Source organism: Leuciscus leuciscus (assembly GCF_965113295.1).
Source record: "Leuciscus leuciscus genome assembly, chromosome: 2".
Classification (NCBI taxonomy): Eukaryota; Metazoa; Chordata; class Actinopteri; order Cypriniformes; family Leuciscidae; genus Leuciscus; species Leuciscus leuciscus.
Genome location: NC_138726.1, coordinates 46960694 through 46988324, shown reverse-complemented (window position 1 = coordinate 46988324; position 27631 = coordinate 46960694). Strand labels below are relative to the sequence as shown.

Here is a 27631-nt window from a genome sequence, read left to right as displayed (position 1 = left end):
CTCCCTGTAACTCCACCAAGAACAATGCTGGTTGAATCCTAGACTTTAAGGTTGCATTTAATGTGTCATGAGTTTGCAACAACTATAACATTTTGTTATAATAGATTATATACAATATATTCATTCAATCAATACAAAGAAAGTACAAAATTTAATTATTAGTATTACATTTTTGTGGTGCGATGCATTTTATTGTATTGTATTGTATTGAGTCATTAGCTCAGCAACATGCATATGTTTTATAGACATTATGTTACAAAATAAAAGCATGACTTATGACATTTTTAAAGGAATCAGTAACTTTATTGAATTATTTTTCAATAACACAGAATAACAAACCATTTCATGTGTCACTTCTGCAGTAACTAGCCTAATTGCTTTAAAGCCCATGAAGACTGCTTTTCCATCATTTTCTCAAGATCACAAAAGTTATCTAAAGAATACTTTTGACAATCACTTACACATTTCAGCTCCTTCATTGTGATATTTAACACCCACTTTTCACAATTCAACCAGTTCCGATAAAAAAAAAAAAAAAAGTCCCATCCTGCATTTTTTCTTAATGAATCCTGTTTCACCCAGAAATTCACCAGATTACAGGTGTAAAAAGAGTTTTACGTCATTTTTAAAAGTCCTAAAGACCTTTAAATAGGTTTTAAACAGGTTATGAATACTAGAGGATGAATAATACTATAGATGCCATGTGTTTTGTCTGGCTTACAGTAGGGAGGGAGAGCAAGAGAGGTGCTTCACTGTTGCAGAGCAGGAAGGATCTTCCCCTCACACAGACCGAATCCCACTCTATAGCCACTGCCCTCACAATAACCTGCACAGAGAGAGAGAGTTCATATCCTTTAGCAAAGAGCAATAGGGATCACAATATTTCTATCAACTTATAGCTCTCCAACTCAACAACAGGTAAAAACGATGTGACAGAAACCCTTTAAACATGCACACGCACACAGACTCTAAAAGCCCACCTGAGAGAGTGACCTCGTCTCCATCCTTCAAAAAGGTCCTTGTCTCTCCATTGCCGAGGTCAATAGTCTTGGATCCCCTCCATGAGAGCTCCAGCATAGAGCCAAAACTCTCTGGATCCTTTGTGCACACAAACACAGTGTCAGTACTGTATAATAAAGCTCTGAGCAGAAATATGCAAATTAGTAAATTTTTTCTTTCAGAAAACAAACAAGCTTGACATATTACTATTATAACCAATTATAGTTAAAATGAATAATTAAAGTTACATAAGTTAAGTTATATTATTTACTCAATTTAAAAGATTGAAATAATCAAAAAAATATAAATGTGTTTTACAGTTTATTTACTTAAATTAGTTGTATTATTATCATTAATAATTATAGAAAAAATTATAATTAGTTCATTATTATATTATTTACTGAATTTAACAGATTGAAATGAGATGCATTATTAATAAATATAATTTAATTTAATAATTATTGTTAATTATTATATTATTTACTGAATATAACAGATTAAAATTAAAAAAATATAACTGTTGTCTCCGCAGTGTAGTAACTTAAATTAACACATTTTTAATTATTATTAATAATTAGAGTTAAATTGAATAATTAAAGTTAATTATTATACAATTTACTAATATAACAGATTTAAATAAAACTAAATATGAATGTGGCTTCCAGTGCAGTTACTGAAATTAATAAATGGTTGTATATTTAAAATTATTATTAATAATTATAGTTAAATTGAATAATTAAAGTGAATTATTGCATAAAATTGACTAATTTAACAGACTGAAATAAAATAAATATGTAAATGTGGTTTCAAGTGTGTCTACTTGAATTCTTTAATTTAAAAAAAAAAATTAAGGTCATAACATAACAAATTTGTCTCTTTAGGCCCATCATGAGACAGCAGACTTTCTTTTTCGAGTGAACTATTCCTTTAAATATACTCTATATCAATGACATGCTCGCACACACACGCGTACCGGTCCACTGATGGTGCCAGATGCCAGCAGGTCGCCCGCTCTGACGTTGCAGCCGTTGACTGTGTGGTGTGCCAGCTGCTGTTTCATGGACCAGTACATGTACTGTGAAGACACACAACACATTACAAGCAGCTGGTGTCTATTACAAATAGAGAAAATGTCTTTCTCTGTATGTGAAAGAATGGCGTAATCTCTTCTGTCTTCTGCAACGGAATGGGTTTTTCCCAGAACTGATAACACACGGAGCAGGCGCTGAGAGATAGAGGCGGGGTTCACTAAGAATGAATTGCTTTGTTTATTTGCACTGCACAGCCTGTGTTGCTTTAATGCCTGATTCGCTAATGGAGTTATGCAAATCAGGCAATGGTGCAAAGTTGCAAATCTTGCACAGGGCAATTTATGGCGAGGCAAACAGATGCAAAACCACACATGCACAGATGTATTTATGAAAAGACAAAGACACCAAAAACAATCCCAGTTGGGATAAAAATAATCTCTAAAGGGTTCAAAGAGTGATCAAATAAAAATGCAAAAATATTTTCTGACCCACGTTTTCAGTACTTTGCTGTTTCTTGTCCCACAGCATGTCAACCAGTCAGAATATTTGTGTAGTATAATTTTCATTGCCTTATGCAATTCCTCTACGCATTTTTTTTTCATCTGGCTTGTGCTGGAGTTTTTCCAGGGAACTTCATGTATAATCATATGGATACAGTAAGAGTAACTTGTCACTTGTCAGTAAGGATGCAGTAGGGTCCGATACTGCACTCGAGTACAATACTCGTACTCATTAAAATGCTCCGATACCAACAACTAATATAACACAGCGTGTACAGTATGGTGCTTGTGACAAAGAAACACCAACAAAAGAGCAAACAGAGAGCAGAATTGATATACCAGAGAAGGATGTCTATGAACTAAATGTATCGAATAAATAGAATGGTAAACAAATTAAATATTCACGCCTATGTATCTGCTGTGCACAAGCTGATAAGCGAAACACGTGGAGTGGATTAAGCACACAGCGACATAGACCCACAAGTTTGTCGAGCGCATCCCTTTTCAACAGACATCGCTGGAAAGTTTTTTTATTTGATCACATTTTACTAACGTTAACTGACGGTAAAGAGAGAGAGAGCGTGCGCGCACTCCTGTTGCATGCTCTTGATTGCTGATCGCTCACTTAGCACACATGTTATTTGGATTAAAACTAAATCATATAAGTAAAAACGTGAACTGTTACGTGATTTATGTATAACGAGTGATTCCCTATATTATTACAGGACAAGAAGTTTAGTGAGCGCACAAATCCGAAGCACGCGCCCAGAAAGCCGTTTGAACAGACGAATTCACACAAAATTATTTTAAAAAATGCCTGTCTTGGCGAGTTTCCTAGCCAGTAGAAAAAACATCCTTAGCACTGAACCCTGCTGATGCAGCTCTTAATACGTGCTGTGCTATTAAATGAAAGATAAAATATAATAGAGCAATAGAATGAACAGTGAAAGTAACAGAAGCACGTACAATACCTTTTAACAGGCATAATTAAGCATGAAAATAACTTTATATGCTAAACAAAAATTAAACCAATGAAAATGATTCAGATTATTTTGCTTTCTCTACCTAATATTATTAAAAGTTACAAATGCAATAAATATACAGGTATCGGTAAAGGCAAGTACTAAATTAAAAGTATCGGTATCGGCCTAGTTCAGGAAAAAGTGGTAATGGTGCATCCCTACTTGTCAGTGTGAGTTTGTTACTCTTGAAACAGCAACGTATAAACGCAAAACAAATGCAAAACATCTCTTACCTTAAAATTAGACTTGCAAATGGTGGCGGCCTCTTTCATCTCCTCACCTGGCCAGATGAGAAATACATGAGGAAGAAAACGAGACTTGAGCACTTAAAGGTAAAAAGTGTCACATGTGCAAAAGAAGATGACAGACAGATGTTACAGATGCTGACCTTTCACAGAGACAAAGAGGTTGATATTGAACATGTAGGGGTCATCGTGACATAAGTATGGAAGAGGCGCAGGGTCCTAAAATTATATACATATGAAAATAAAAAAAACACCATTAGAAAAATCCCACCAAACATTACAGTTTTTCTTGATTGCTTAAACTCTATAACCAGACTTTTGAACTAAAATTTCTAAACCATAACGCCATTTATCAAAAAGCACACCCATTTCCCAAAACTATAAACACTATTCCCTTTTTGACACATGAGTCAGATTTGGTGAACTGTCACTTCAAAACTCTACACACAAATCCCTTCATTTCTCGTTGCCTACACCATGTTGTCATTTAGAAAGCACTAGCATTCAATATTGTTCACTCAAGTCAGCAGAGCTTCAGCTAAATTAGCACACAATTACCCAAGTGGAAACACTAAGAGTCCAAATTTATCACACACCAATCAGAAACTTCAATATGGATAAGAGGGCCAGAGTCAGTTCATTCAGTTTTGGAACAATGGATCCAGAAAGACATGAAGGAAGAGGTCGAGGACACTGGAGTGGAGGAGGAGGAGGAGAAAGAAGGTGAAGGGCAAGGAGACAAGTCTCGGATGAAATTCGTGCCACTCTAGTTGCCCATGTCTTTGTCCATGGTATGACTGTGAGGGAGGCTGGGCTACGAGTAAGGGCAAACTTGAGTCGCTTCACCGTCGTCTCGATCATAAGAACCATCCGGGAGAAAAACAGGTAGATGTACTTCAGACTGCTCTCTACTGTATTTTTTGGTACTATGTGCTGTTACAACACATACATGTACTGTAGCTGTTGCACTATACTAATGTAATAAAAGAAATGCATCAAATTGCCTCACATACAGATGTAGTTTTCTGAATGCTTCCATTTTGTAAAAAGGATGTTACAGTTACAGTAATAAGCACTTCTATTTTTCTTGGACACAGAGGCGATGAAATGGAAGAAGCCTGCAAAATATTTCAGTTGATGCGTGCCAGTGGGGAACAGGCATGTAAGAGGATTTTTCCCCTCTGCCTGGCTAGGGCCAATATAGCCTGTGATGTGGACGAGATTCCACAAGCAACATAACTAACCAGTTTTGGAAATGTTGTTTGGAATTTATTGCACCAGTGTGTGAGACTATGTTGTAGTGTGTGTGTTTGTGAGGGCTTGTGTGTGATGTCTGAGGGCAAAGTTTGGCTTTTCAGCAAGAGTGAAGGGTGTAGAGCTTCATTTTGACCTGAAAATAGGATGTTTGGGGAACTGGGTGAGATGTTATGGATTTGTGTTTACTGTTTTGAGAATACAAGGCATAGTTTCAAGAAATGTGTTTAAGCAATCGAGAAAAACTGTAAGTGCACATCTTGGCCAATATATGGAGATTCATCTGAATTCAATGTCTGCATCAAGAGGTCAAGGTTTTGTCTGGTTTGCTTGGTCCAGATAGCCCTGCTTGTAGATGCTGAAACTACATCCTTATGCAGGAAAAAGAGAATTCTGAAAAAAATATCTGCTGTTAAAAAGTCCATGTTGAACTCCTAAAAAAAAAACGGCATTAGAAAATAAGCATCAGAACAGACCTGCAAGCCTTTTCTGGGTGACGACCCACCGATTGAGAATCACTGATCTAACAAATGAATGCCTAAAAGAGAATAAAGATGTGTTTTTGCCTCATTCGCTTATAGCGGTTTGGTTTTTTACAGAAAGAAGAAAGTAGTTAACTCAAAGAATGGCCTTTAGCACGCCTCATTTCCCGCTTATATGCAAAGTATGTACTCTGACGTATGTGATGATGACGTGTCCGTTCCTCAGAGCTGTAACAGGACTGGAAAGTTGAATAAATTCAAACTATGACTATCATTTTTAAAGATAATGGGTTTGCAATGGCCCTTCCTTAGGTGCTGATCGGGTACTTTGTCCAAAGCCTATGTAGGTACTAGGCAGCATTTCAAAGGCAACACAAGCATGATCGCAAAGGGCTACTACCAAGGGTAAGCATGATTATGCTGCCTTTTAAAGACACCCATCCATTTTGCATGAAGAAGGGCAGTTTGCATGACACAGAGCTGTTGTCTATGTAGAGAGGTCCAAATCAGTCACTTATAAGGCTTTTTGAAAGAAGCCTCTTATGCTCACCAAGAATTATTTGTATATCAAAAATACAGTGAAATATATTTAGTACAATAACTGTTTTCTATTCAAATATATTTAAAAAAAGTTAACTCAAATCTGAAATTTCAACATAATTACTGTAGTCTTTAGGGTCAGATGATCAAGAAATCATTCTAATATGATTTTCTGCTCAAGAAACAATTATTTTTGTTATCAAAGTTGAAAACAGTTGCACTGCTTAATATATTTTGTGGAAACTGTGATACATTCTTTTCAGGATTCTTTCCTGAATAGAAGGTTCAAAAGAACAGCATTTATATGAAAATGATGTTGATGGTATGGCCCTTATACATCTGTACTCAAATCTTGGCCAAAACCTCAAAAAACAAGCCAATGTATTGTGCATGCACGTCAGAGTTATTTTTTCCCCAACTTATTTGAACAAATAACTGTCTGAATTTACAGTGTCATTTCCTTATCAGAATATTTATACAATTAACCCAATTTACCTGGACAGGATTGGGTTCAACAAAGGGCATCAGTGCTTCCATGGGAACAACCCAGGGAGAGATGGTTGTCCCGAAATTCTTGCCCAGGAATGGACCTAATGGAACGTATTCCCAAGCCTGGATATCCCGAGCTGCAACAACAGAGAGAAAAAGACACTACAGCAAGAAATCTATACAGACCATGCACTGGCATTGTGGAAGTGAGGTTTGCAGGGAAAAACACCACTCAAACTTTCTTCAAAAACTGCTTATTTGGTCCCTTTATCCTTTATTTTTTGTAAGAAAACATCTTAAATGTATGTCTCCTGAACAACTAGATGCATTTACATTTGTAACTTGTATGCCCTTTTTGTATAGTGAAATGATCATGCACACAGGCTTCTCACTACTCTCTCTTTAAACTTTATCTCTTCTGCTTCTTGCCTAAATACGGGTATGCATTTCCTCTTCTTTGACTAAATTCAATTAGTTTCTTCATATAAAATGTACAATTATTCACTGTACATATCCCTAATAAGGCACAATCAAGCTGTGTTCCAAAACCTAGTGAACTGCCTTGCCGTCTACATCCCATGTAGTTCACCAAATTTTTGCAGCAGAGCATCTTAGTGATAAACTCTCCAAAACTACATTTGGTTTGTTTTCAGGAATAATATGCTGCAGCATAATTTCTCGCATTTCACCATAATGCATTATAGTGCAATATAATTTATTTATACAACCCACAATTTCTTAGCAAAGTAAGTCTTATAAAGCTTTTGTCCAGAAAAATAAATTAGATTGCATTGAGCAATATTATTGAATTTATATCCCACAAGCTTTCATAAAGTCTGCCGCCTCACGACACTGATATTCTTTACTGTGTCAGTTCTTTATTTATTCATTGCGTTTCAAATCCATTCATATATCTGAAATTGATACAGCCCAGAAATCCCATCCAGATTGATGCATCAGAGTATTTTTCATGGCCTTACGCAGAACAGATGCCAAAGAGACACTAATACGCACCATCAAGACGTCATTGGATCTGCATGTACACAGACAGTTTCTAGTATCTGTTCCAAACAGGACAAAATATTCTGAGCTGTACTCATATAAAATACAGATATCTACCCTCAGCATAATTCTGACAGAATCTCACTAGAAGACAGGTAGCATTTCTAAGGAATGCTCGCTGCGGGTGAGGAAGTAACTTTAGAGATGAAAGAGAGGTTTTCTAAAAACGCTGAATGTAAAGTAAATCTGGAATGAAGCAGTATAAAAAGTCTTCGAAATTCCTGAGACAGTCATTAAAAATGCACTAATACATTTTTAAACTGCAACTAAAATGCACAACTTATTGATGCATTTTGGTATTAAAAAAAAAAAATTTATAAAAAATTTAATTAGAGCACATTTCTGAGCACTTGTATTTTGGATTCCTGTCCTCTGGTTTTGAGCTTCTGCCTGTGTCCTGGATTGCCCTGTTTGCCTGTTTCTTGGACTCTGCATGTTATATGAAATTATTTTGACTACAGTGTGTTTTTTACCATTTGCCTGTTCTTGACTACTCTTATGGATTATCCTGAAATAAAGCTGCATTTGGATCTTTCACCAAGTCTCAGAGCAGTTTTGTAACAATAGTTCACTGTTTTGCAACAGAGCAGAAACATTCGGTAATGCATGTGCAAAATAATAGCAAATATCCTGAAAATGGGCAAGTTTGATTTCCAATGCTGTGTGATCTTGTGATTTTAATGCTTTCATACTGATGTCAGCCAATATTCACTGCACAAAAATACAATACAATTGGTACAAATTCCCCATTACAAAGTCAAAAGACTTGTGTTTTACTCACTCTGCTACAAAACACAGTATTCTGTGAATTGAAACTTAACAGCTAAGCAGCTGCTGTGTCAATGGGCGTATGCGTGCTTCACCAAGCATCACCCAGTGCCTTCTCGGCCTAAAAGTGTTTCTCATTTTCTAAATCTGCTCAACGGCTCATAAAAATGCAATGTGTTTAGTGTTCTCAAGAAGGAACCATTGTAGGTTTGGGAAGAGATAGGGGTTGTCAGATTGTCAAGTAGTACCAATATGGTTTTATGACATAAGAACTTCTCAACAAGAGTCCTTCATACAAGTACAGTGCATGATAATACTGTTGTATGGAATTTTATCCTGTTTTTCAGTCACTCTCAAATCACCTTTGCTATTTTTCATGCAAAGCTGTCGTATGGCATTAGAAGATTTGGAATATAGGTGCATTTATTCTATGTTGTAATACCAAAATTACGAGATTTAAACTGGTAAAAAGCGGTCACGACCTCGCTTGTAAGATGGGAAATTTCTGAGAGCTCCTACTTGCACCACCTGACCGCTGAAGATTCATTTAGGTGCTGATAGTTTTGCCATATAAATGCATAATTCCCAGTCTGAGGACGTGGAACAGCTCAGAATAGAGCATCACGTGTTGTCATCTCGAGACTGCGGTAATTACATACTGTAATCTCATACTGATTCCACCTTTAAGATATTTTTAGGGTTCTTTTTGTCCTTAAATCATCATCCAGTTCTGTTTACAACTCAGACATTCTGCCTTACATTTCACTTTGATATTATTATATAATTTCAATCGGGTATTAAATTATTATTGGAAAAATTGGCAGTAAAATGATGGCAAAACTTTCATTTTTAGGGGGGAAACCTTTCCTTTAAAGTGGCCCTACTATTCTATTTTAAAAGTCTCCAACATGCAGGTCAAAAAACACTTTGGTTTCACTTTATTTTGATGTTCCCTTTAACACATTCTGTTGACTATAAGTAACATTGCACCTGCATGTCTACGAACTCTCACTAGAGTGTTAGTAGAGTATTAGAAGAAAGATATTACGTTCAAAAGCGAACATCAAAATGATGTCTTACCAACACTTTTTTTCATGTTCTCATAATATACATTGCAGCATCACCCCTCCTTTCCACAAGCCTACTCTACTCTGATTGGTCAGACGGCCCTGTCTGTTGTGATTGGTCTACCGCTTATAGCGCTTGTTGGAAATGAAACGGCCATTACCATATCTGAATTTCAGCTGATGCACAGCGATAAAATGAGTAACGATGGCGTCTGTTTTACCATATCAATTCGAGTGCGAGTAATTATGCTTTGGAAGTGCATGCAAAGTGCATTTCTTCTTACAGAACAGAAACCAGCATCTTCTTGACATGTTGAAAACACGAACCAAACTCTTCCAAGCCTCAGCTACAACTAGTGTTTGAGGGCGGGTCAAAGTAGATGTTATTTGAGTGAGTGCATCCAATGAAAACCATAGGCTGGCATTAAAGAGATTGTTCACCCAAAAATGCTAATTCTGTGATCAATTACTCGACTCCTTTCAGGTAGTTCAGAATCGGTTCATTCTTTTGGGAGAATCTAACTCCATTTATTGTGCACTTTGATGTTTGAAACTTTGCAGACCTTTTACATTCACAAACAGCTGTATTCCACACTATATCAAAGTTAATAACAGAAAAAGCATAAATGGAGTACTTTAAGCTTATATAAAATCATATAAGATGATGTGGGAGAATATGTATTGCAGAAGACAACATATTGCTGGTTCTCACCACTCCAGTCGTTCATAAGCACCATGCCGAAGATGTGCTCATGAGCCTTCTCCACTGGGATGGGCTCTCCCAGATTGTTCCCTTTTCCCACAAAGAACGCCTGAAAAACAACACAAAAACATCCTTCATTCATCTTTCTTAACTATATTTAAGAGGGGGAAAAGTGACAGGAAAAACACCAAACCTGGTGCAATGTGTATAAAAGTTTGAAAAACAGTTTTCAAATGTTTCATTGTTGCATAGAAAATCAGTTAGAGCCATTTCAGAGCAAATACAATATAGTGCATATCGAACAACAGCTGCAAAACATTGAGACCTGCAAGGAGAAATCAATAAATTGAGTGCAGTTTAGGGAACATTTCCACTGAAAGTACATTCATTGTAAAGACATTTCTCCTGAGATTATGTGCCTTGTTTAAACGAACAATGGGGGAGGAATGAGAACTATATAAGTATTTTCTGCACAGGACTGAATCAGCAAGAACTTATGATAACATGCTCAACTAATAAACTAATGAACTATATCACATTAAACATTTACTCACCATCTCCAACTCTATATCCAGCTGTTTGCTAGGTCCAAAGATGGGCGGCTGAGCTGCAGAGAATTATAGTTATGAAACAAACAGATTTACAGCTGTTTTAATGGATAAATCAGCAGAGTCCATTATAGACTGAATTTACCTCAAATTTATAGTTCTCTCACTTAAACATGTCAGATCAGTTCTCAAGTGAGGCTGTAATAATGAACGGCACGGGTTTGCTGACCAATGAAAGCAATCATTTAACGTAAGTGAAAATATCAAAACAGCCCAATCATCCACATGGAGGTTCTTCATAAAACATGATGCCATTAATCATTGCTATGATGAAGCAAATAATAATAAAAAATGCACATATTGTGTTTTGTTAATGTGCTGACAGTGCTGTATGTTAATACACAACACATTATTCAAACAGAGAATATTTCAATTTGCATTTAACTGCAAAAATATACCAAAAATATTTTGCAAAGAAAACAAAATATTTTGTTTTTATGCTAATGTTTTGAGAACATTATTAATGACCAGATAATTTTGAATGAACATTCTATTAACATTACTGGGGAAAAAAAATCAGAACTTTAAGAGAATCTTGCCAGAACGTCAGCCAAAGTTCTGAGAATGTTCCCTGTTAGCTGGGTAACTTAGGACCAATTAAACAAAAATCATTGTGAAGATTTTTAATGGCATTTTAATGTGCAATCAAACAGAAACCATGCATTTTATTTTCAATCGTATCAATTCTAAGCTACTTTACAGGTGAGTAACTTCTGTTAACAAGTCCACAGCTTGTCAAACGTCTTTTGGTTACCTGCATCTGGTCTCATCTGTCCTTGAGGTCTTCTGATTGGTGTTCCAGAGACCACCACAGAGGAAGCTCTCCCATGATACCCCACTGGCAGTCTCAGCCTACAGGACAGGATAATATGTCATTCCCTTTAACACGACACATCATAATCTTTCTTTTGTTCCAATACAAAACTGTATGACTTTCTTCGCTCTCCAGAACACAAAAGAAAATATTATGAAAAATTTTGACTTTCAGTGTATGAAAAAAAAAAAAAAAAAAAAAAAAAAACTTGAGACATTTTTCAAAAAAATCTTCTTTTGGGTGAACTATATAACCATTCTTTCTCTTAATCATGTAACTATCTAATCTCAACATGTGACCAGCAACACCTCTCTCATCTATAGGTCGTGAAAGTAAAGTAAAATAATCTGTTTAATGGAAAAGAGCTAAGAGTTATCTAGAAAAACTGCCCAGTGTTGTGTAGTTTTCAACGTTTTATTATTTGATGCATTTATGGTTTCATAAATATTGCAAGTTTTATAAATATCAGCTGTTAACTGAAAATCATCCTCTCTAAAATCAAAAAAAGCATTCTCTAGTCTACATATTCAATGTCATGTCATTTTTTTCTTACAAATAAAAATGGTCAGATATACTTTCAATGCAGGTGAATTCAAATCATTCCTGTTTTTGGTTTTATATACCTTTCCAGTTAGGATAATGCTTGAATTTAATAAGGTTTTTTTTATGTATGATAATCACCCCAAATTATTGTATTGTATGGTTTCAGTTGTAATTTAATGTCAAGTGTAAACAACCATTTCACTGTATTAGACCCACAAGAAACAACAAAAGCACAAAACAAACATAAATGCATAATATCTGTCCCTCTTCTCAAAAATTACTTTGATAAATAAACTTTGAGTTTAGTCATGGTTTGTTGTATGGAAAAGAGCAAAATAATAATAATAATAATAATTTAAAAATCTGTTCTGTTACACAGAAAAAAATGACCAGCAAACGGGTTTGGAGTGACTCGAGGGTGAGTAAATATTGACAGAATTTACACTTCAGGGTGACCTTGTACATTTCATCCTACTCCAAAAATCACCCAGAAAACAAAACCCCAGCTGAGGCCCGCATTTGTAAACAAACTACACATTTTCCTCCAGACTAAATTCAAATTTTTTCCTGAAGGAGTGTCTCGCGTTTGAAAAGTCCCAGTGACAGATTGACTGAGCCGAGGGGAACTTCAGGTAGGTGACTGAAATTAAATTTAAAAAAAAAAACGTCCCTTTCCATTTCCACACGAGTCCTTGTTCTGTCTCCAGGCGAATTACCCCCTCTCTGGGCCTTGTAAGTGAAAATGTGACAAGAAATACAGTTCTGTTTTGGAGGGAAGAGTTATTGCTAAAATACGTTTTTCACAGCAAGCTGGAAAATACGCAGGTGCATTATTTAGCCTGACAGGCGTATGCTGGGAAAGAATAAGGAGACTGTTTATGGAAATAACTTACAGGAACTTTGCTGGGTCTTTAAAACTCAAACGCTAACTCAAAAGATGAGTGAAATATATGAAGTCAGCAGGAGCTGGTGATGATGTGATTGTGTTTCCGGCGACACGATTGCTTCGGATGTTAGTATTTAAGAGGGTGAGGAATATTAATGGCCTGTCACGTACCAGTTGGGCATCAAGGCGTTTTCTTTTCCACGGAACATTATTCCAACGTTGGTGGCATGATCTTTTGATGAATAAAAGTCTGTGTAGTCGCCTGTTGGAGAGAAGGGAGAATAAAAGATGATGGAAAATGAGTAAGGGGGTTAATGAGGAATAAACACATGTAGTGACAGGAGTGAAAAATCATCATTTGTCCCCCCATGTATCTGTTAGAATTCACTGAAACTACACTGAAAATTTTTATTTAGTTATTATTAATAACTAATCCATTTTTTTCAAAGATGTATGATCGCTTTGTGTGAGAAAATGAATTTTATACTTATGTCTGAAATGTACATTTATTTTAGTTATTCACTTATAATCGCCCCCTCGCGGTCTTAAATCTCATTCACAATTTTAGGTTTGTAATTGGTCACGTGAAAAACTAATGACATGTGGTATAAATTATGCAAATTCTGATGCAATGTTCCTAAAAGTGATTTGAGAGCTCCGGTGCAAGGGAAGAAAGTTTAATGAAAGAAAGAAAATAATTCAGGGTCAGAATTACAGGACAAAGAGTAAATTATTTACACTGAATTAAATATATGAGTAACTTTTAATGTTTGTATGAACTGCAACTAGTTATTATGAAACCACCTTTCACAAAAGGTTCCAAATTTCCCATATCCAGAAACTTCTGATCTCTCTTCAAGAATCACTAGATCTTTGACTTGTATGGGACTCAATCTGGCTATGTATCTGCAGCTATCGATCCTTCTTTATTAATTAAATGTGCTCTCAAAACAATATATGCGTAAATAGTGCAAGAAAGAAAAGACCAATCAAGAATTCAGTATTCAAATAATATGACGACCTCATTATTGATTACAATAATGAGGTAATTGAATCATTGAATCTGATTAACATTCTGTCAATGTAAAGGCCCGTTCACACCAAGAAAGGTAACTATAAAGACTGTATTAATAACTATTAGCATCCACACCAGCAGACGATATTGTTCTGTTTATTATAAAGGGGGCGCTGCCGTTCTGTCGTCTGCCGCTTTAATGAATGATGAATTCTGATCTTTAATCTAACATTTCTTACAGGAGTCTTAAGCATAAAGTTTACAAAACACTAAAATAAATAACAGTAATATCAAAATACATATTTTATATATAAAAGTAAAAGCTGAGGTAACTACTTAAGTTAATACTTAAGGTAAGAGTTATTACAACAAACCCTAAAAATAATGTTTGAGGAAAATGATATGATTATTAAACACACATAGAAAACATATACCAAAATAATACAGAAATAACACACAAACAACAAGGCTGTAATCTTCTATGGCATGAGAAGAAAGGGTTTTAAGGTTTCTGAATGGCTCTGAAAGCAATAGTTAGTGAACAGTGCACTCTAGTGGTCATTTTGGAACATAACCATAAATTACACTAGTTTTATGATGCATCATAAACGATCCAATTCATAAAGTAGTCAAAGACTGTTTAAGACTGTTTTAACTTCAGAGTCAGCATGAAAGTGTTGATTATGTGTTATTCATGAGTGTATGTTCTTCCAAAGTAAAAAAAAAAAAAAAAAGTCTTCAATAACTTGCTCTGCCTCTAAAACAACTTTAGTTTTTGGCTGATCCCTTTTGTTTTAATTCTACACCACCATGCTTAATTCTGGTATGTCATGATGATCCATCAATTACTTATGGATAAAATAAAGTCCCGCCCATATTTTTTTTCTAGATGATTATTTTGTTTTATTCTGAAATACAAATGATAATTGAAGTAAAACAGTTGCAAAAGGCATTTCATGTCGACTTTAAATCTAAATTGAGGAGCAGAGTTGATATAAAACACGAGTAATAGATGAAATATGGTTCTATGATATGGAAATATGAAGTTTGAGTATAAAACAGGCCATCACACTCACCTATCTCAGCTGGGATATGCATCACGGCTGAACTCTGATGAACAAACGCCCTGGAGATCACAAAATCACAAACGTTAGGTGTCCATGTTTTACGGGGACATTCCATAGAAATAATGATTTTAATACTGTACAAACTGTATAATCTATCCCTTCACTATAACTCTAAACCTAAACTTACCCATCACAGAAAACTTTCTGCATTTTTTACATTTAAAAAAAACATAATTCTGTATGATTTATATGTTTTTTTCCTCATGGGGACCAGAAAAAAAGTCCCCATAAAGACAGGGATTTCAAATATTGCCATCTTTATTAAAGTAGGGTTTACCAGGACCACACACACACACGCGCCCGAACACACACACACACACACACACACCATAATATATGCCATAATGAAATTTTCTTCAGCTTCTCTTCTAAAGGTCATCTCCTGATTTAAATAAATAAATGTTAAATAAACAAAATAAAAATAAATAATGATACAAATAAATAAAATAAAATGCATACTACTATTTAAAATGTTTAATGTTGCTGCATAATGTGTACTGTTTTTTTATTTTTATTATTATTATAGGCAGTATACAGTGCATACTTAGTCATAATATGCAATAAAATTACACTAACAAATGGACTCCATAATGTGGGAGGGACATTTACCTGCTTCTTAAACTGACGTCATCACGCAGCGTGGACTCATTTGCGGCCAGAAGCATCTGGAGGCACTTTCTCGCTTCTCTCCAAGCGTCGTAACCCAGAGCCATAAATGCATTGAGTGTGGGCTTTGATTGGGGGGAAAAAAACAAGTGTAAGCATGCAGAATAACACATAATACAAAGCTAAACTGATGAAGCTCACCTGTTCAAAAACATCCTGGTGGGGCCCAAGAGCTGGTCCATTGAAAAGATCCTTGATAACACTAAGGTCCAAAATTTGGTCTCCAATGGCTACGCCGATTCTGCGCCTGGGCTGTTATAACCAAATATGTTATAAAGTTAGAAAGGATCTTGTGACTAGAACATTTCTGCATGAATTTCAGAGTGTCTTTAGTTTTCTATTGCTTTTATGACAGCAGCACAAAAAACAATCATAATGTTCTTCTGCACGTTCCAAAGAGCATCTTGTGCTTCTGTGGAGGCGATGTGTGTGCAAAGGAATTTACATGGTCACAAATAGTTTTATCATTTTGCACTGTCTACTTTAATACTTTAAATGCTATATATGCTTAGGCAATATTGTAAATGCTGACAATCATGCCAAATAAAGCTTTGTTGACAGAGAGGGTTTACTTTAGATTCTGAATCCTGATTTTCAGTGTGTTCCTTGACCCTTGAAACCAACTGTGTCCACACACAGAATTGCAAGTGCAAGTAATAATATTCTAAGTATAATCATTTAGTTGTATAATGTTAAACACACTCTCATTGCACAACAAGACTTAAGTAATTCGGTTCGACCAAACATACTGACATTTTTGGGATTGAACAAACTGTGTACTTACATTATCTGGCGTGGAAAAAACTCCGTAAGGCAAATTGTGATAAGAAAAGTCACTTTTCTCCTCAACTTTTACGAAAGACATTTTGAAGTTACAATGGTATTCTGAAATACTTCTCAGAGTACACAAAAGCGCAAGTAACTTCTTCCAGATGCCCAGTTGAGACATATGAAAGTTACCGCCTCACGTGTCGAAGCGGCGAGCCAATCAGAGACGCCCCCTTCTATCCTCCCAACGTCAAGACCTCTTCGTCTATTCGACGTGACTCAGCAGTAAAAATACCAACCACAGAACGGTACCCCAACGTTAGTGTATGGTTCTCATTATTTTTTAGACAATTACTAATGTTGTAGGAACGTTCATTTTAGCAATCATAAGCGGTTTTCATGTGGCGACCTAATGTTCAAAGAAAGTGTCAGAGTTCTTTTTGATAGACTGAATTGGCTAAACACCCATCCAATACTGAATGTAGATTCTTGTTCTTTTATTTATTCATTTAACTTCCTAAAATTCTAAATATGTTGCTTTTTACTTTTAGGTCTACAATTAAAAACCAGGGTTAAGCAAATCATATTACAATTTGACATATTTCACAATTTTCTGCAATTAATTAAGCTCCAGTCAATTATTCCCAAATTCCTAATGTTCTAGGAACATACTTTTTGGTAAACTGTTTTTATGACAACCTAAAAACAATGTTGTCTAACGTTATATTTAAAGTTTTTTTAGTAGTTTAATTTCTATCCTTGTATTGTTAAACTAGTTGATATCAGATTTAGAAAGTATAATTAGTAAATAAGGCACTACTTTTTAGAGAGATTATTTAGTACAGTAATCTATTTACACTGATGATGAAAATGTAAACAGTAGCTAGCAATTAATTGCTTTTTTGGAGTAATTTACCCAACATTGATACACACCCATCCAACACAGAATGCCCGTTCTCATTACCACACTAATGTCCTAGGAATGGAGGGTTTCATGGTTCATAAATACAAGCCAGGGTTACACATAGTGTGAAAATCATACAGACAAATCATGTAAATTATAATTTACAGCATTCGCAAGGCAAGTACTACATTACAATTTGTCATGTTTCACACTTTTCTACTCCAGTCATTCAGACCAATACACTTCAGCCTTTCCGTATGCTGAGTTTGTTTTTCTTTTATAAAAAAGTTTTATAATCTACCTCTGACAAGATGTACCATTGCTACTAATGATATCACAGATATAGTGATTATATTCAACGTAATGTCAGAAACCAAACAGCAATATTACACAATGTGCAAACCACTGCAGCGTAAAACCAAAGGCAAGATTTTTCAGTAGTTTAAGCAACAGTCTTACAATAACTTTTAATACTAACAGTTAACAGATTAACTGTTAATTAAACAAAACAGGGCATGTATACTAAGCTAAATTGATTCACTAGAGCCCTTACTACAGTGTGACGTGTACAACTTTTATTCAACATGAACACAGTGTATTCACAAACATAAATAATATCACTCGCAACTTTCACTCACTCGAATAAATGAACTATAGGAAAAATGTAAATCACAGTCTGTAATGAAGTGCAAAAAATCTGTTAAACCAGAGATCGCAGTCACGCACATAATAACTTGTATATTAAAAACATGTATTCTTTTATATTAAGTAATTTTCTTGCTTACGATCCTTATTGAGAAAAACGAAAATTTAAATTAAAAGACACATTCTGGCAATGGTTTTAACATGCAAGCTTTGTTCATCACCAGAAATACACAGCCACCCTGAAAAGTCGTCTTAACATGAGAACTTAAACCCATTTAGTAATGCAAATTAAATTACTGCAATTATATAAATATTCTGCGGTTTACATACCAACATATTTTGTAAGTAAATAAATTTGAGGTGTAAAATGAAACAAAGGGACAAAACAAATTTGCGTAAATGTTTCATTGTAGCATGCACAATTCAAGATCTTGTGAAGGGTGTTTGTGGGGAAAAGAGGGTAAAAAAAAAAAACTGCAATCTTCAGCTCAAATCTTCTTGATTTTCTCCCCAACGACAAGCGGGTTTTCTTTCCTTATTTTCTCAGCTGCATCAGCCTTGTAATCAAAGCTACAGTTGTGAACATCTGAGTATCGGTGTATGCTGCAAAACAACTGTCCACACCGGCAGTCAAAGCCTGTTAGATAGAAACAAAAGTTAGATTAACTCAAGAGACCTTCATACAGGAAAAAAATAAAATAAAATAAATCTCAGCAAAGCATTTAGGTAGCTCACAATGTTTTGTACCAAAGCCTTGTGCGTATATTGAAAGGATAATCCACGGCTAGTTGTGCATCAAACGATTTTAATGCACAATGTGGAGGCAAAGAACCACCCAACGCCAAACAGAGTGCATTCAAATCGTTTAATGCACAGCTAGCTATGGATTATTTCTCTTATATCATGGTCATTTCCCAGCATTGACAAGTTAAAGCTGTTATTGATGTTTGCAGCGCAATATTTGACCATAAGGTAAAAAAAAAATGTATTTTCATCAGTTACGACTCATTAGATCTAGCATCCTGCCAGCTTAAATTAGTGAGAGAGAGAGAGAGAGAGAGAGAGAGAGAGAGAGAAAGAGAGAGAGAGATTGATTGAGTAGCATCGTTCTACTAATGGTCAAGCTGAAGGTTTCAAAAGTTTGCGCGCAGCGATATCTCGTTTCTGTGTGCGAGTGACGTATGTGCGTGTGCACTTCAATTAAAGCAGTGCATTAATATAGAACAGTGCTTAAACCGACTGGAACTACCTGTGCATCAAACGGTTTTAATGCACACCTTCCAGCCAATCAGAATAGAGTATTCAGAGTATTCATTTATAGAGTATACATATAAATCAATAATCTATAGTATATAATTTTGCATACCTGTGAGCCCCACTTTCTTGCGGCAAGTGAAGCAGCGGTTCTTCTTGGGTTTGGATTGCTCTGGCACATCTGAGGTCTGGTCTGAGACATCTAATTCTGAAGCTGTTAAGAGTTTAATGCAGGTGGCAAAGATTTAGAAATGCTGCTAACAAGAAGAACATCTCAATGAGATTCTAAACATCAACAATTCTTAGTTGGCACCCGGTTAGAGTCTGAAACTTTTCCTCAGATATTACTGATCAGAACGTGCTGGAGCAGCGCGTGTTCTCATAATAACTAGGAAGTTATGGCAAGCATGAATCAATGAAAACTGTACTTACTGGACACTGCTTCTGTGGGTTCAGAAGTCTCATCTAACTTTCTCTTTCCTCTCGATGTGCCATCCTCCAGTGAAGAGCTACCTGCCGTAAGCAGCTTTTCCGTGGTGGATTCCTGAACGTTTCTCGCCAGTTTACTGCACGATACTTCTATACAAACAAATACACAGTCATTTTCCCTAAAGAATCTGCATGAAGGGTCCAAAAACTCAAAGACTTTTAACACTAGTACGGTATACACCGATCTAACCCTGGGTTAAATGGGTTTTTTTTGTTGGTTTTACAAAATATTTATTCATGATGTACTAAACTTGATGACTGCTATGTTCTGATTCATATATATTTTTATTGTTTCAATTCAGTTAAATAACTGTGTTGATGTTGCAAAGTTCATCTATTATGAAACGAGTTTAATTGAGCTACGGTCATGTGAAAAAGAAAGCACACCCTTTTGAATTCTATGGTTTTACGTATCAGGACATTGGCAGGTCTTAAAATTAGGGTGTACTTTCTTTTTTTCACAATGGTGCCATTATTCAGCTCAAGTCAGTTCAATGTTGATTCAATTCAGATCAATAACAGTGTCAGTGTTGCAAACAGTGCAGCAGAGGGATTAGACCCGATGAACGACCCTGGATGAACAATTTCAAATGTGGACAGCCCATATGTAAAAGAAACTACTCAACTAGCATTAGTTTGGTGGCAAAAGTTAAGTTTGGTAAACCAGTGTGCTCTGTTATTTAGTGACTTTCATCATTAACCTCTCTAATAAACAACTCTACCTAATTAAGTAACAAACAAGAGTCTTATGATCAGTAGACAAAGAAATGTACGCCTGTTTACCCCTGAAAAAAAAGACGAAGACGTAATCAAATGTAGCCTGGTCTCAAAGCAAACAATCAGATGCATTTGAAAGATGATGTCTGGCTGTTTCTATGGAATTTTGGAGAGCTTTTGTCTCTTTCTGTGCCATGGTAATCTGTTCAGTGTCTGGTTTTGGAGCGGTGGATGACATAATAAACGGGTCAAAGTGAAAAAGGGAAGGTACCTGGCATTTTCAGGCCTGATTGAGCTGCTACTGAAGCACCGTCTTTATGTGTAACTGCTGCTACTGCTGCTGTTGTTGAGAAACACTGACTGGAGAAGATGATGATGAGAAAAGATTGTTATATAAGTGAAAATACATCATAACAGTGTAAAACATGTGGGAGTGGGTGCTATGACCAAAACCTTATATCACAGGATGAATAATTTTATAATCGCAGCTGGAAATTAAATAAGAAAATATTTTAATAACCATGCTCTAATGCCTATTTGTGGATAATCCTGTTAATTGACTACATTACAAATAAATGGTACTCATTTGATTGGCATATTTTGCAAATTTAATTGGAATTTGATGGACAGAAAATGAAAAAATAAGACTATTTATAAATGAGCAAGTCTGGCATCAGGGCAAAAACAGCTTCACGTTATGCAATATGTAATACCAGAGTTTAACAAAAGAATCAAAACCTTTGAACTGCCCACTGATAACCATACAAATATATCTATTGTTATAAACAGGGTTTCAAACTTCCTACACATTTTCCATTTCAAAATTCCATACTTTTCCACACTCAAAGTTTTTTCAGCCCATATTTGTTGGTTCATACAGCATTATTTTCAGCATTAAATTTGGTTTATAGGACAGTCATCTGTAAATATTCTTATTTCCCCCGGTTTTTTTTTCCATTGATTTTCTCGAAGTGTTAACATGCGCTTACATGATGAGAAGAAACCCAGGCAACATTTTATTTTACAGTGTCATTGTTACACGTTACATATAGTTAATGTAGTAACAACTATAAATTAAGCATAATTACATGCAATTAACCCTGATCCAACCCCCATTCCTAACCCGATAGTAAGTACATGTAGTTCATTATTATTACTCAGTACTTAAAAAATACCTAAAATAAAGTGTAACCAAAACATAAAACACTTTATAAACTGCATATATTCACCTCGCATCGGTTTGATACTGTAATCATGGTTTGATGTTGAATGATCACCAAACAGCAGAGTACAGTCTGATTTAGATGATTGTTCGTTCCTTTATCTGTTTCTGGTTTGAGTGACACACGCACATTCATTTAGTGAAGTTCAAAAGAGACTCGCTTATGGTACAAGACAAAGAGCTTTGCATAATAAAAGTGTGCCTTGAATTTATTAAATTGTGTTCGACAATCACAAAAGGATTTTTTTTTATTTTATTTTTTTTATTCTTAATTTTACATTTTAGTCAACTGAATAGGGTTGATAGTCTGGAAACACATATTTTCCATGCTTATCCACCTGGAAAATAATCAAAACAAATTCCACATTTTCCATACTTTTCCAAACTGCGTAGGAACCCATATAAAATGGTAGAGCAGAATGATACATAGGGCTGAAAACAAGCTTTTGATATAATAGCCCTTCTGATATAAAAGTTGCACAAATAAACTAGATCCTATGGAATTACAACAACTTACACAACTGCTATGAGAAATGTTGGAGGGGTGGTAAAGAGGAAGATGTTGTACCTGTTTTGTTCATGCTGTGACGTCGATTGTACAGTCATAGATTCTCCTTTACTGCTTATGCTGGAAGACACTGCAGACAATGAAAGAGCAGGAAACCCAAAATGTCAACACTTCCATTTTAACTTCTCCTTATGTGAGGGTTTGTTTTTTGGGACACGTTTCAGTATGACACTGTGTCCCAACCAGGCATGACGGAATAACTTACAAGTTTTCAGGGGCATTGCATTCCTGAATGAAGGTTAAATGCTGTAGAGGATTATGAAATTACAGCTTATCAAAAACTTTTTGATGTAGATAAGCAGGATTTTGGTCCAATGATATTTCATTGTGGGCAGTGTTGCACCACACACACACACACACACGTAAGACTATTATGAGACTAAACGTTCTGTTGAGTGTCAGTAATTAGAACAAAATCTCAGAGTTAGCGATAGACACACTGCAGTTCAAAAGTTCAGGAGGAGTAAAATGGTTTATTTTTTTGTAAAAGAAATGAACCCGTTTATTCATCAAGGATGCATTAAATTGATCAAAAGTAAGAGAAGATCTTAAGTATTTTAAGATAAGTGTTCTCGTCAACAGCATTTTGGTTGTTTTTCTCTCTGCTATAGCTATATCTTTGCATGAATTTAAATTTCATGCATTTCAATTTGTCAAATGGCTTCAATATGTGTAGATGTACTTGTTGTGATATTTGAGGATGGCTGCTGCAGCAGCATGTATAGAGTCAGGAATGAAAGAAAATATGTGGGACTGTCATGTAGAGGGAGTAAGAGTTGATGATGTTATCAGTGTTTGCCATTCCTTAGCTTTTGGTGAACTGATGCCACTGCCTGACATGATCAAATACCATTGTATTTTTACATATGTAAAAGTAAAACAGTACTTTCTAAGACAGAACAGTTGGAAAGGAGTCTATTTTTGTGAGACTTCTGACTCACCTGGATCACTGGATCTGCCACTGTTGTTCTGCCGCTGTAAGGAGTCTTTGTAGCAGACCGAGCACATGCCGTTATTACGTGGGTTCCCATAAAACCCACAACCATTAGAACAAAGCACTTGGGTCTGATTGGTCTCCTGAGCCATATCCCTTTCCTGTGGAGAGAACAAAACAAGAGATTACTATTAAAAAGTCACAATTGTATGTGGTACAATTTTAGAAATCTTTTCACCAATAAATTGGTCACATTGGAGTAACAGTTACTTTGACGGCAAAATCCATAATACATGAATTTATCCTTTTTGGGCTAAACAACAGACAATTGCATGCATGAGAAACGAATGGTCTGTTTCACCTTAAAAGAGCTCTGAGTGTACGATCTGTGCTTTGAATACTGAGTGTAAGGCTGAATTACACTTTGTGCAGATGTTTGAGTGAATAAGACACTTAATATCTGATTGTCCTCTGACATGTTCTAACTGTCTCCCTGCACCTGCCTGTAAGGGTCTGTTTCTAAGACTACCTCTACAGCTGTCTCACACTCATACAGTACAGGAAACATCCTTGCTGTGTTGGGAGAAGGGGGGCATTAATAGATGGATAGATACAGATAGACATATAGGCCTAGAGAGACAGACAGATAGACCAATACAGACCGATAGATAAAGAGAGACAGACAGACAGATAGATCCAGACAGACAGACCGATAGACTGAGACAAACAAACAGATAGAAAGATACATACAGGTAGACCGAGACAGACAGACCGAGAGAGACAGACAGATAGACCAAGACAGACCGATAGATAAAGAGAGACAGACAGACAGATAGACAGATCCAGACAGACAGACCGATAGACTGAGACAAACAAACAGATAGAAAGATACATACAGGTAGACCGAGACAGACAGACCGAGAGAGACAGACAGATAGACCAAGACAGACAGATCGATAGACTGAGACGAACAAACAGATAGAAAGATACATACAGGTAGACCGAGACAGACAGACCGAGAGAGACAGACAGATAGACCAAGACAGACAGATCGATAGACTGAGACGAACAAACAGATAGAAAGATACATACAGGTAGACCGAGACAGACAGACCGAGAGAGACAGACAGATAGACCAAGACAGACAGATCGATAGACTGAGACGAACAAACAGATAGAAAGATACATACAGGTAGACCGAGACAGACAGACAGACAGACCGAGAGAGACAGAAAGATAGACCAAGACAGACCGATAGATAAAGAGAGACAGACAGACAGATAGATCCAGACAGACAGACCGATAGACTGAGACAAACAAACAGATAGAAAGATACATACAGGTAGACCGAGACAGACAGACAGACAGACAGACAGACAGACAGACCGAGAGAGACAGACAGACAGAAATATAGACCAAGAGAAACAGACAGAAAAATAGATAACGTTAGATAGACAGAGTGAGAGACAGACAGATAGATCCAAACAGACAGGTAGACAGACCAAGACAGACAGACAAAGAAAAACAGACAGATATATAGAGACAGACAGATGTTTTATTAAATAGGCTATGCATTTTAATAAAAGTATTATTAAATAAAAAAAATAAAAAAAAACAGGTATAAACACTGATCTGTCTTGCCTGCCCACTTGAGATCGGATCACACTAGATGCTTTTGGTTTAACACAGGTAACGTTACAACTCCATATAGATGCAAAATAACACTAGAAACAAAAAAGAAAATAGTCACTACTGCTTCCATGTTGACTTTAGCATTACACAAACACTCAATAGATTTCAGTAGCACTAGAGTGAAACCAAACACAAGGCTTCAACATATCAGTGTTCAGTCAATGTTTAAGCCAAACAGCAGCTTTAAATCAACTTTCAAACAGGTTTAAGTTGGACCTAGTGCTGACACGAGACATGAAAAAGAGCTTAATTCTGTTGTAAAGGTTAAAAACTGAAGCCACTAAGCATTCAACTGAAGTTGATTCAGAACAATTAAATTACTCAAAACATACTCCTACCTACACTGTCTGGCTAGTGTACCGTAAGCCGCTGTGCTCACATGTGTTGCCCAGTGAGAAGGTTATTAAGGGACATGCCCTGACACTAGATCAAAAGGTCAGATAAAGACACTCAGTTTCTCTCCAGCTCCATGCAACAGGATCACAGAAATCAAGAACGCTAACCATGACCATCATAATTATTACTGCTCGAGTTCAATATGAACTACTAACACTGAATATTAAACTTTGGGGTGTAACTTGTCACGCTTTAAATTATTTACTTGTACTTTACATTGGGGACAGGGAAGTTGCTCAATGAAAATAGTTTTCATTTCCTAAGGTCAGAAACTAATCTCATTTAACTTACAATTAGAATGGACATCTGTCTCAGGTGATCCAATAACAAATGTGATAAAGCCAGGTCTAAACATTATCCAAATTTTGTGAAACTGGATTTTTCAAACAAATGTGACTAACGTTACATTGTAATAGGTTTGCAGTCAGAATTGAGTGCATGTAAATACTGTTTAGTACAAAGCCTATAGTCTTCACCATCACAATGAGTCTGTTTCATTATCAATTAGACTGACTACAAATAAAACTTGTAACAGTCGGATCTGAGCAACGGGGGTAAGTTAATCAGGTTTCCACGGTAACTCTTGCACTACTTACACTGTCCTTTGTTTAAATAATCATATACTGTAAATGACAACACCACAAGACGCAGATTTCAACGTAATATCTCGCTCATATGTCGATACGTTTGCCTTCCTTACCTGGTAAATGGTTTATAGTGAGCGCCTCTGTTTATCTACAAAGTAACGTCGCTAGCTGTTTAAATGAAAGCTGGACATCGTAAAACACATTGAATAATAATAGAAAGGGTTACGTACACGCCCACTGAAACCCTATTGGCTGCGTACTGTAAGCCACGCCCACGTGCATCACGATAGTCTTCCAGTCATGTTAAGTCCGATTCATTTTTGCGAATCGGTTCATTTGAACAGTTCATTTAAAGGTCAATTCGGTCTGATTTGTAAATGAAATGTTCAGACCGTTTTGTGAACTGGTTTAAACAATTCATTGATTGGAATCGACTCTTAAGAACGATTCGTCAGGTATCTGACATCGCTATTTTCTTTATTTTACGCGTAAAGTTAAAGAAAGGTGCATGTTGATTGATGTCGTGGACGATGTTGGGATCATTAACGTTACGGATTAGCAGCAACAACTCACAATATATGGGAAATGTAAAAAAAAAAAAAATGTATTAACGTCACAGACTTCCCTAAAGATATAAACAGAAGTTTAAACATCTGGCATGCAGATTTCTTGTAGACAGAGACAGTTCTTTTGCACAGACCTTGTAAACTAAAAGGCAGTATAGAACAAATTAGCAAATGGACAACGTACTAGTTACTATTGCAACAATGTTTGTTTAATTTTTCAACTAATGATCTCGCTATTAGCTTGTTGGTGACAAAGGTACAAAGCTTTTCTAAACTAACGACTATTTGCTCTCTTACGAATAAATAAGTAATTATTAAGTAGCTTTCGCCACGCGACCATAGTACGTTATACGACAACAGGTTTTGCTCTTGTCAAGTTGGCTAACAGATCACAAAACGCCGCAGCTGTTTCACTGATTCAATTGATTAACATTCGCATTTACACTCACCTCCCGACTCCTGACGATTACTATATCAATATCGCTGGGTTAAGAGAGTTTGGTTTATTGTCTTGCACTATTAAAATGTTTGCGAATTGTTTTCGGCGTTCACCAGCTTCCCTTCCCCCACCGAGAAACAGCCTGTTTGTAGTTTTGACACTCCAGCCCCCACTTTAACCTACCCAGTGACGTCATGATGGGACTTTATAGTTTTCAGTATAGACTGTCCCATGTGACATATCATCGTTTCACATGTTTAAACAATGTGTTTAAAAGGTATAGAGGTGCCCTTTGTGACACTCCAAATGAATATGTACTATGTGTCTCTTTGGGACTGTTCGTTTATAAAAACATATTTTGGACTTAAAAAAATATGTTTTTTATATATTTAGTCCAGAATGTTATTGTATTGTTATTCTTTTAAAGTTACTTTTAGAACAAAACCAAGTATGATATCCAAACATGCATGTAACCTTCATGTGATTTTTTTTTTTAAAATAATATATTTATTACCAGGTAAACTGTGAAATGACTTAATAAACAAAACCCTCAAAATTGCTTCATATTATGATTATGATATGAATCATACCATTAGTCTGAATTACAATATAAAATAATAATAAAATCC

General features: G+C 35.8%; 2 protein-coding genes across 4 annotated transcripts; both read right to left on the bottom strand.

Moving 5' to 3' along the window:
- Positions 1–281: 281 nt before the first annotated feature.
- Positions 282–16799, bottom strand: fah (fumarylacetoacetate hydrolase (fumarylacetoacetase)). The gene is made up of 14 exons (XM_082154745.1): positions 16606–16799; positions 15963–16073; positions 15765–15886; positions 15105–15154; positions 13185–13275; positions 11525–11622; positions 10717–10769; positions 10172–10271; positions 6569–6699; positions 3941–4016; positions 3786–3832; positions 1973–2074; positions 981–1098; positions 282–826 (listed from the first exon to the last, which is right to left on the bottom strand). The coding sequence occupies exons 1-14, from the start codon at positions 16768–16770 to the stop codon at positions 750–752; spliced, it is 1341 nt and encodes a 446-aa protein (XP_082010871.1). The 5' UTR covers positions 16771–16799; the 3' UTR covers positions 282–749.
- Positions 16800–18046: 1247 nt separating this feature from the next.
- Positions 18047–27170, bottom strand: zfand6 (zinc finger, AN1-type domain 6). Of its 3 annotated transcripts, none has more exons than XM_082155048.1 (7): positions 27013–27170; positions 23330–23483; positions 22389–22458; positions 20870–20958; positions 19825–19971; positions 19505–19606; positions 18047–18775 (listed from the first exon to the last, which is right to left on the bottom strand). In XM_082155048.1, the coding sequence occupies exons 2-7, from the start codon at positions 23472–23474 to the stop codon at positions 18627–18629; spliced, it is 702 nt and encodes a 233-aa protein (XP_082011174.1). In that variant the 5' UTR covers positions 23475–23483; positions 27013–27170; the 3' UTR covers positions 18047–18626. The 3 variants fall into 3 exon arrangements, with proteins under 3 accessions (XP_082011174.1, XP_082011176.1, XP_082011175.1); XM_082155050.1 differs by having other exon boundaries at positions 19825–19968; XM_082155049.1 differs by lacking the exon at positions 27013–27170 and adding an exon at positions 26111–27004.
- Positions 27171–27631: the final 461 nt, after the last annotated feature.

What these genes read in the sequence shown, in the direction of transcription:
- fah (XM_082154745.1), bottom strand. Translation starts at nt 16,770, where the DNA reads ATGTCTCAACTGGGCATCTGGAAGAAGTTACTTGCGCTTTTGTGTACT. An exon ending in GACGTCAGTTTAAGAAGCAG is followed by an intron (nt 15,155 to 15,764) that starts GTAAATGTCCCT and finishes TGTGATCTCCAG; the next exon opens with GGCGTTTGTTCATCAGAGTT. An exon ending in TTGAACCCAATCCTGTCCAG is followed by an intron (nt 4,017 to 6,568) that starts GTAAATTGGGTT and finishes ATATAATTTTAG; the next exon opens with GACCCTGCGCCTCTTCCATA.
- zfand6 (XM_082155048.1), bottom strand. Translation starts at nt 23,474, where the DNA reads ATGGCTCAGGAGACCAATCAGACCCAAGTGCTTTGTTCTAATGGTTGT. An exon ending in TCACAGCATGAACAAAACAG is followed by an intron (nt 20,959 to 22,388) that starts GTACAACATCTT and finishes CATCTTCTCCAG; the next exon opens with TCAGTGTTTCTCAACAACAG. An exon ending in ACCCACAGAAGCAGTGTCCA is followed by an intron (nt 19,607 to 19,824) that starts GTAAGTACAGTT and finishes AACTCTTAACAG; the next exon opens with CTTCAGAATTAGATGTCTCA.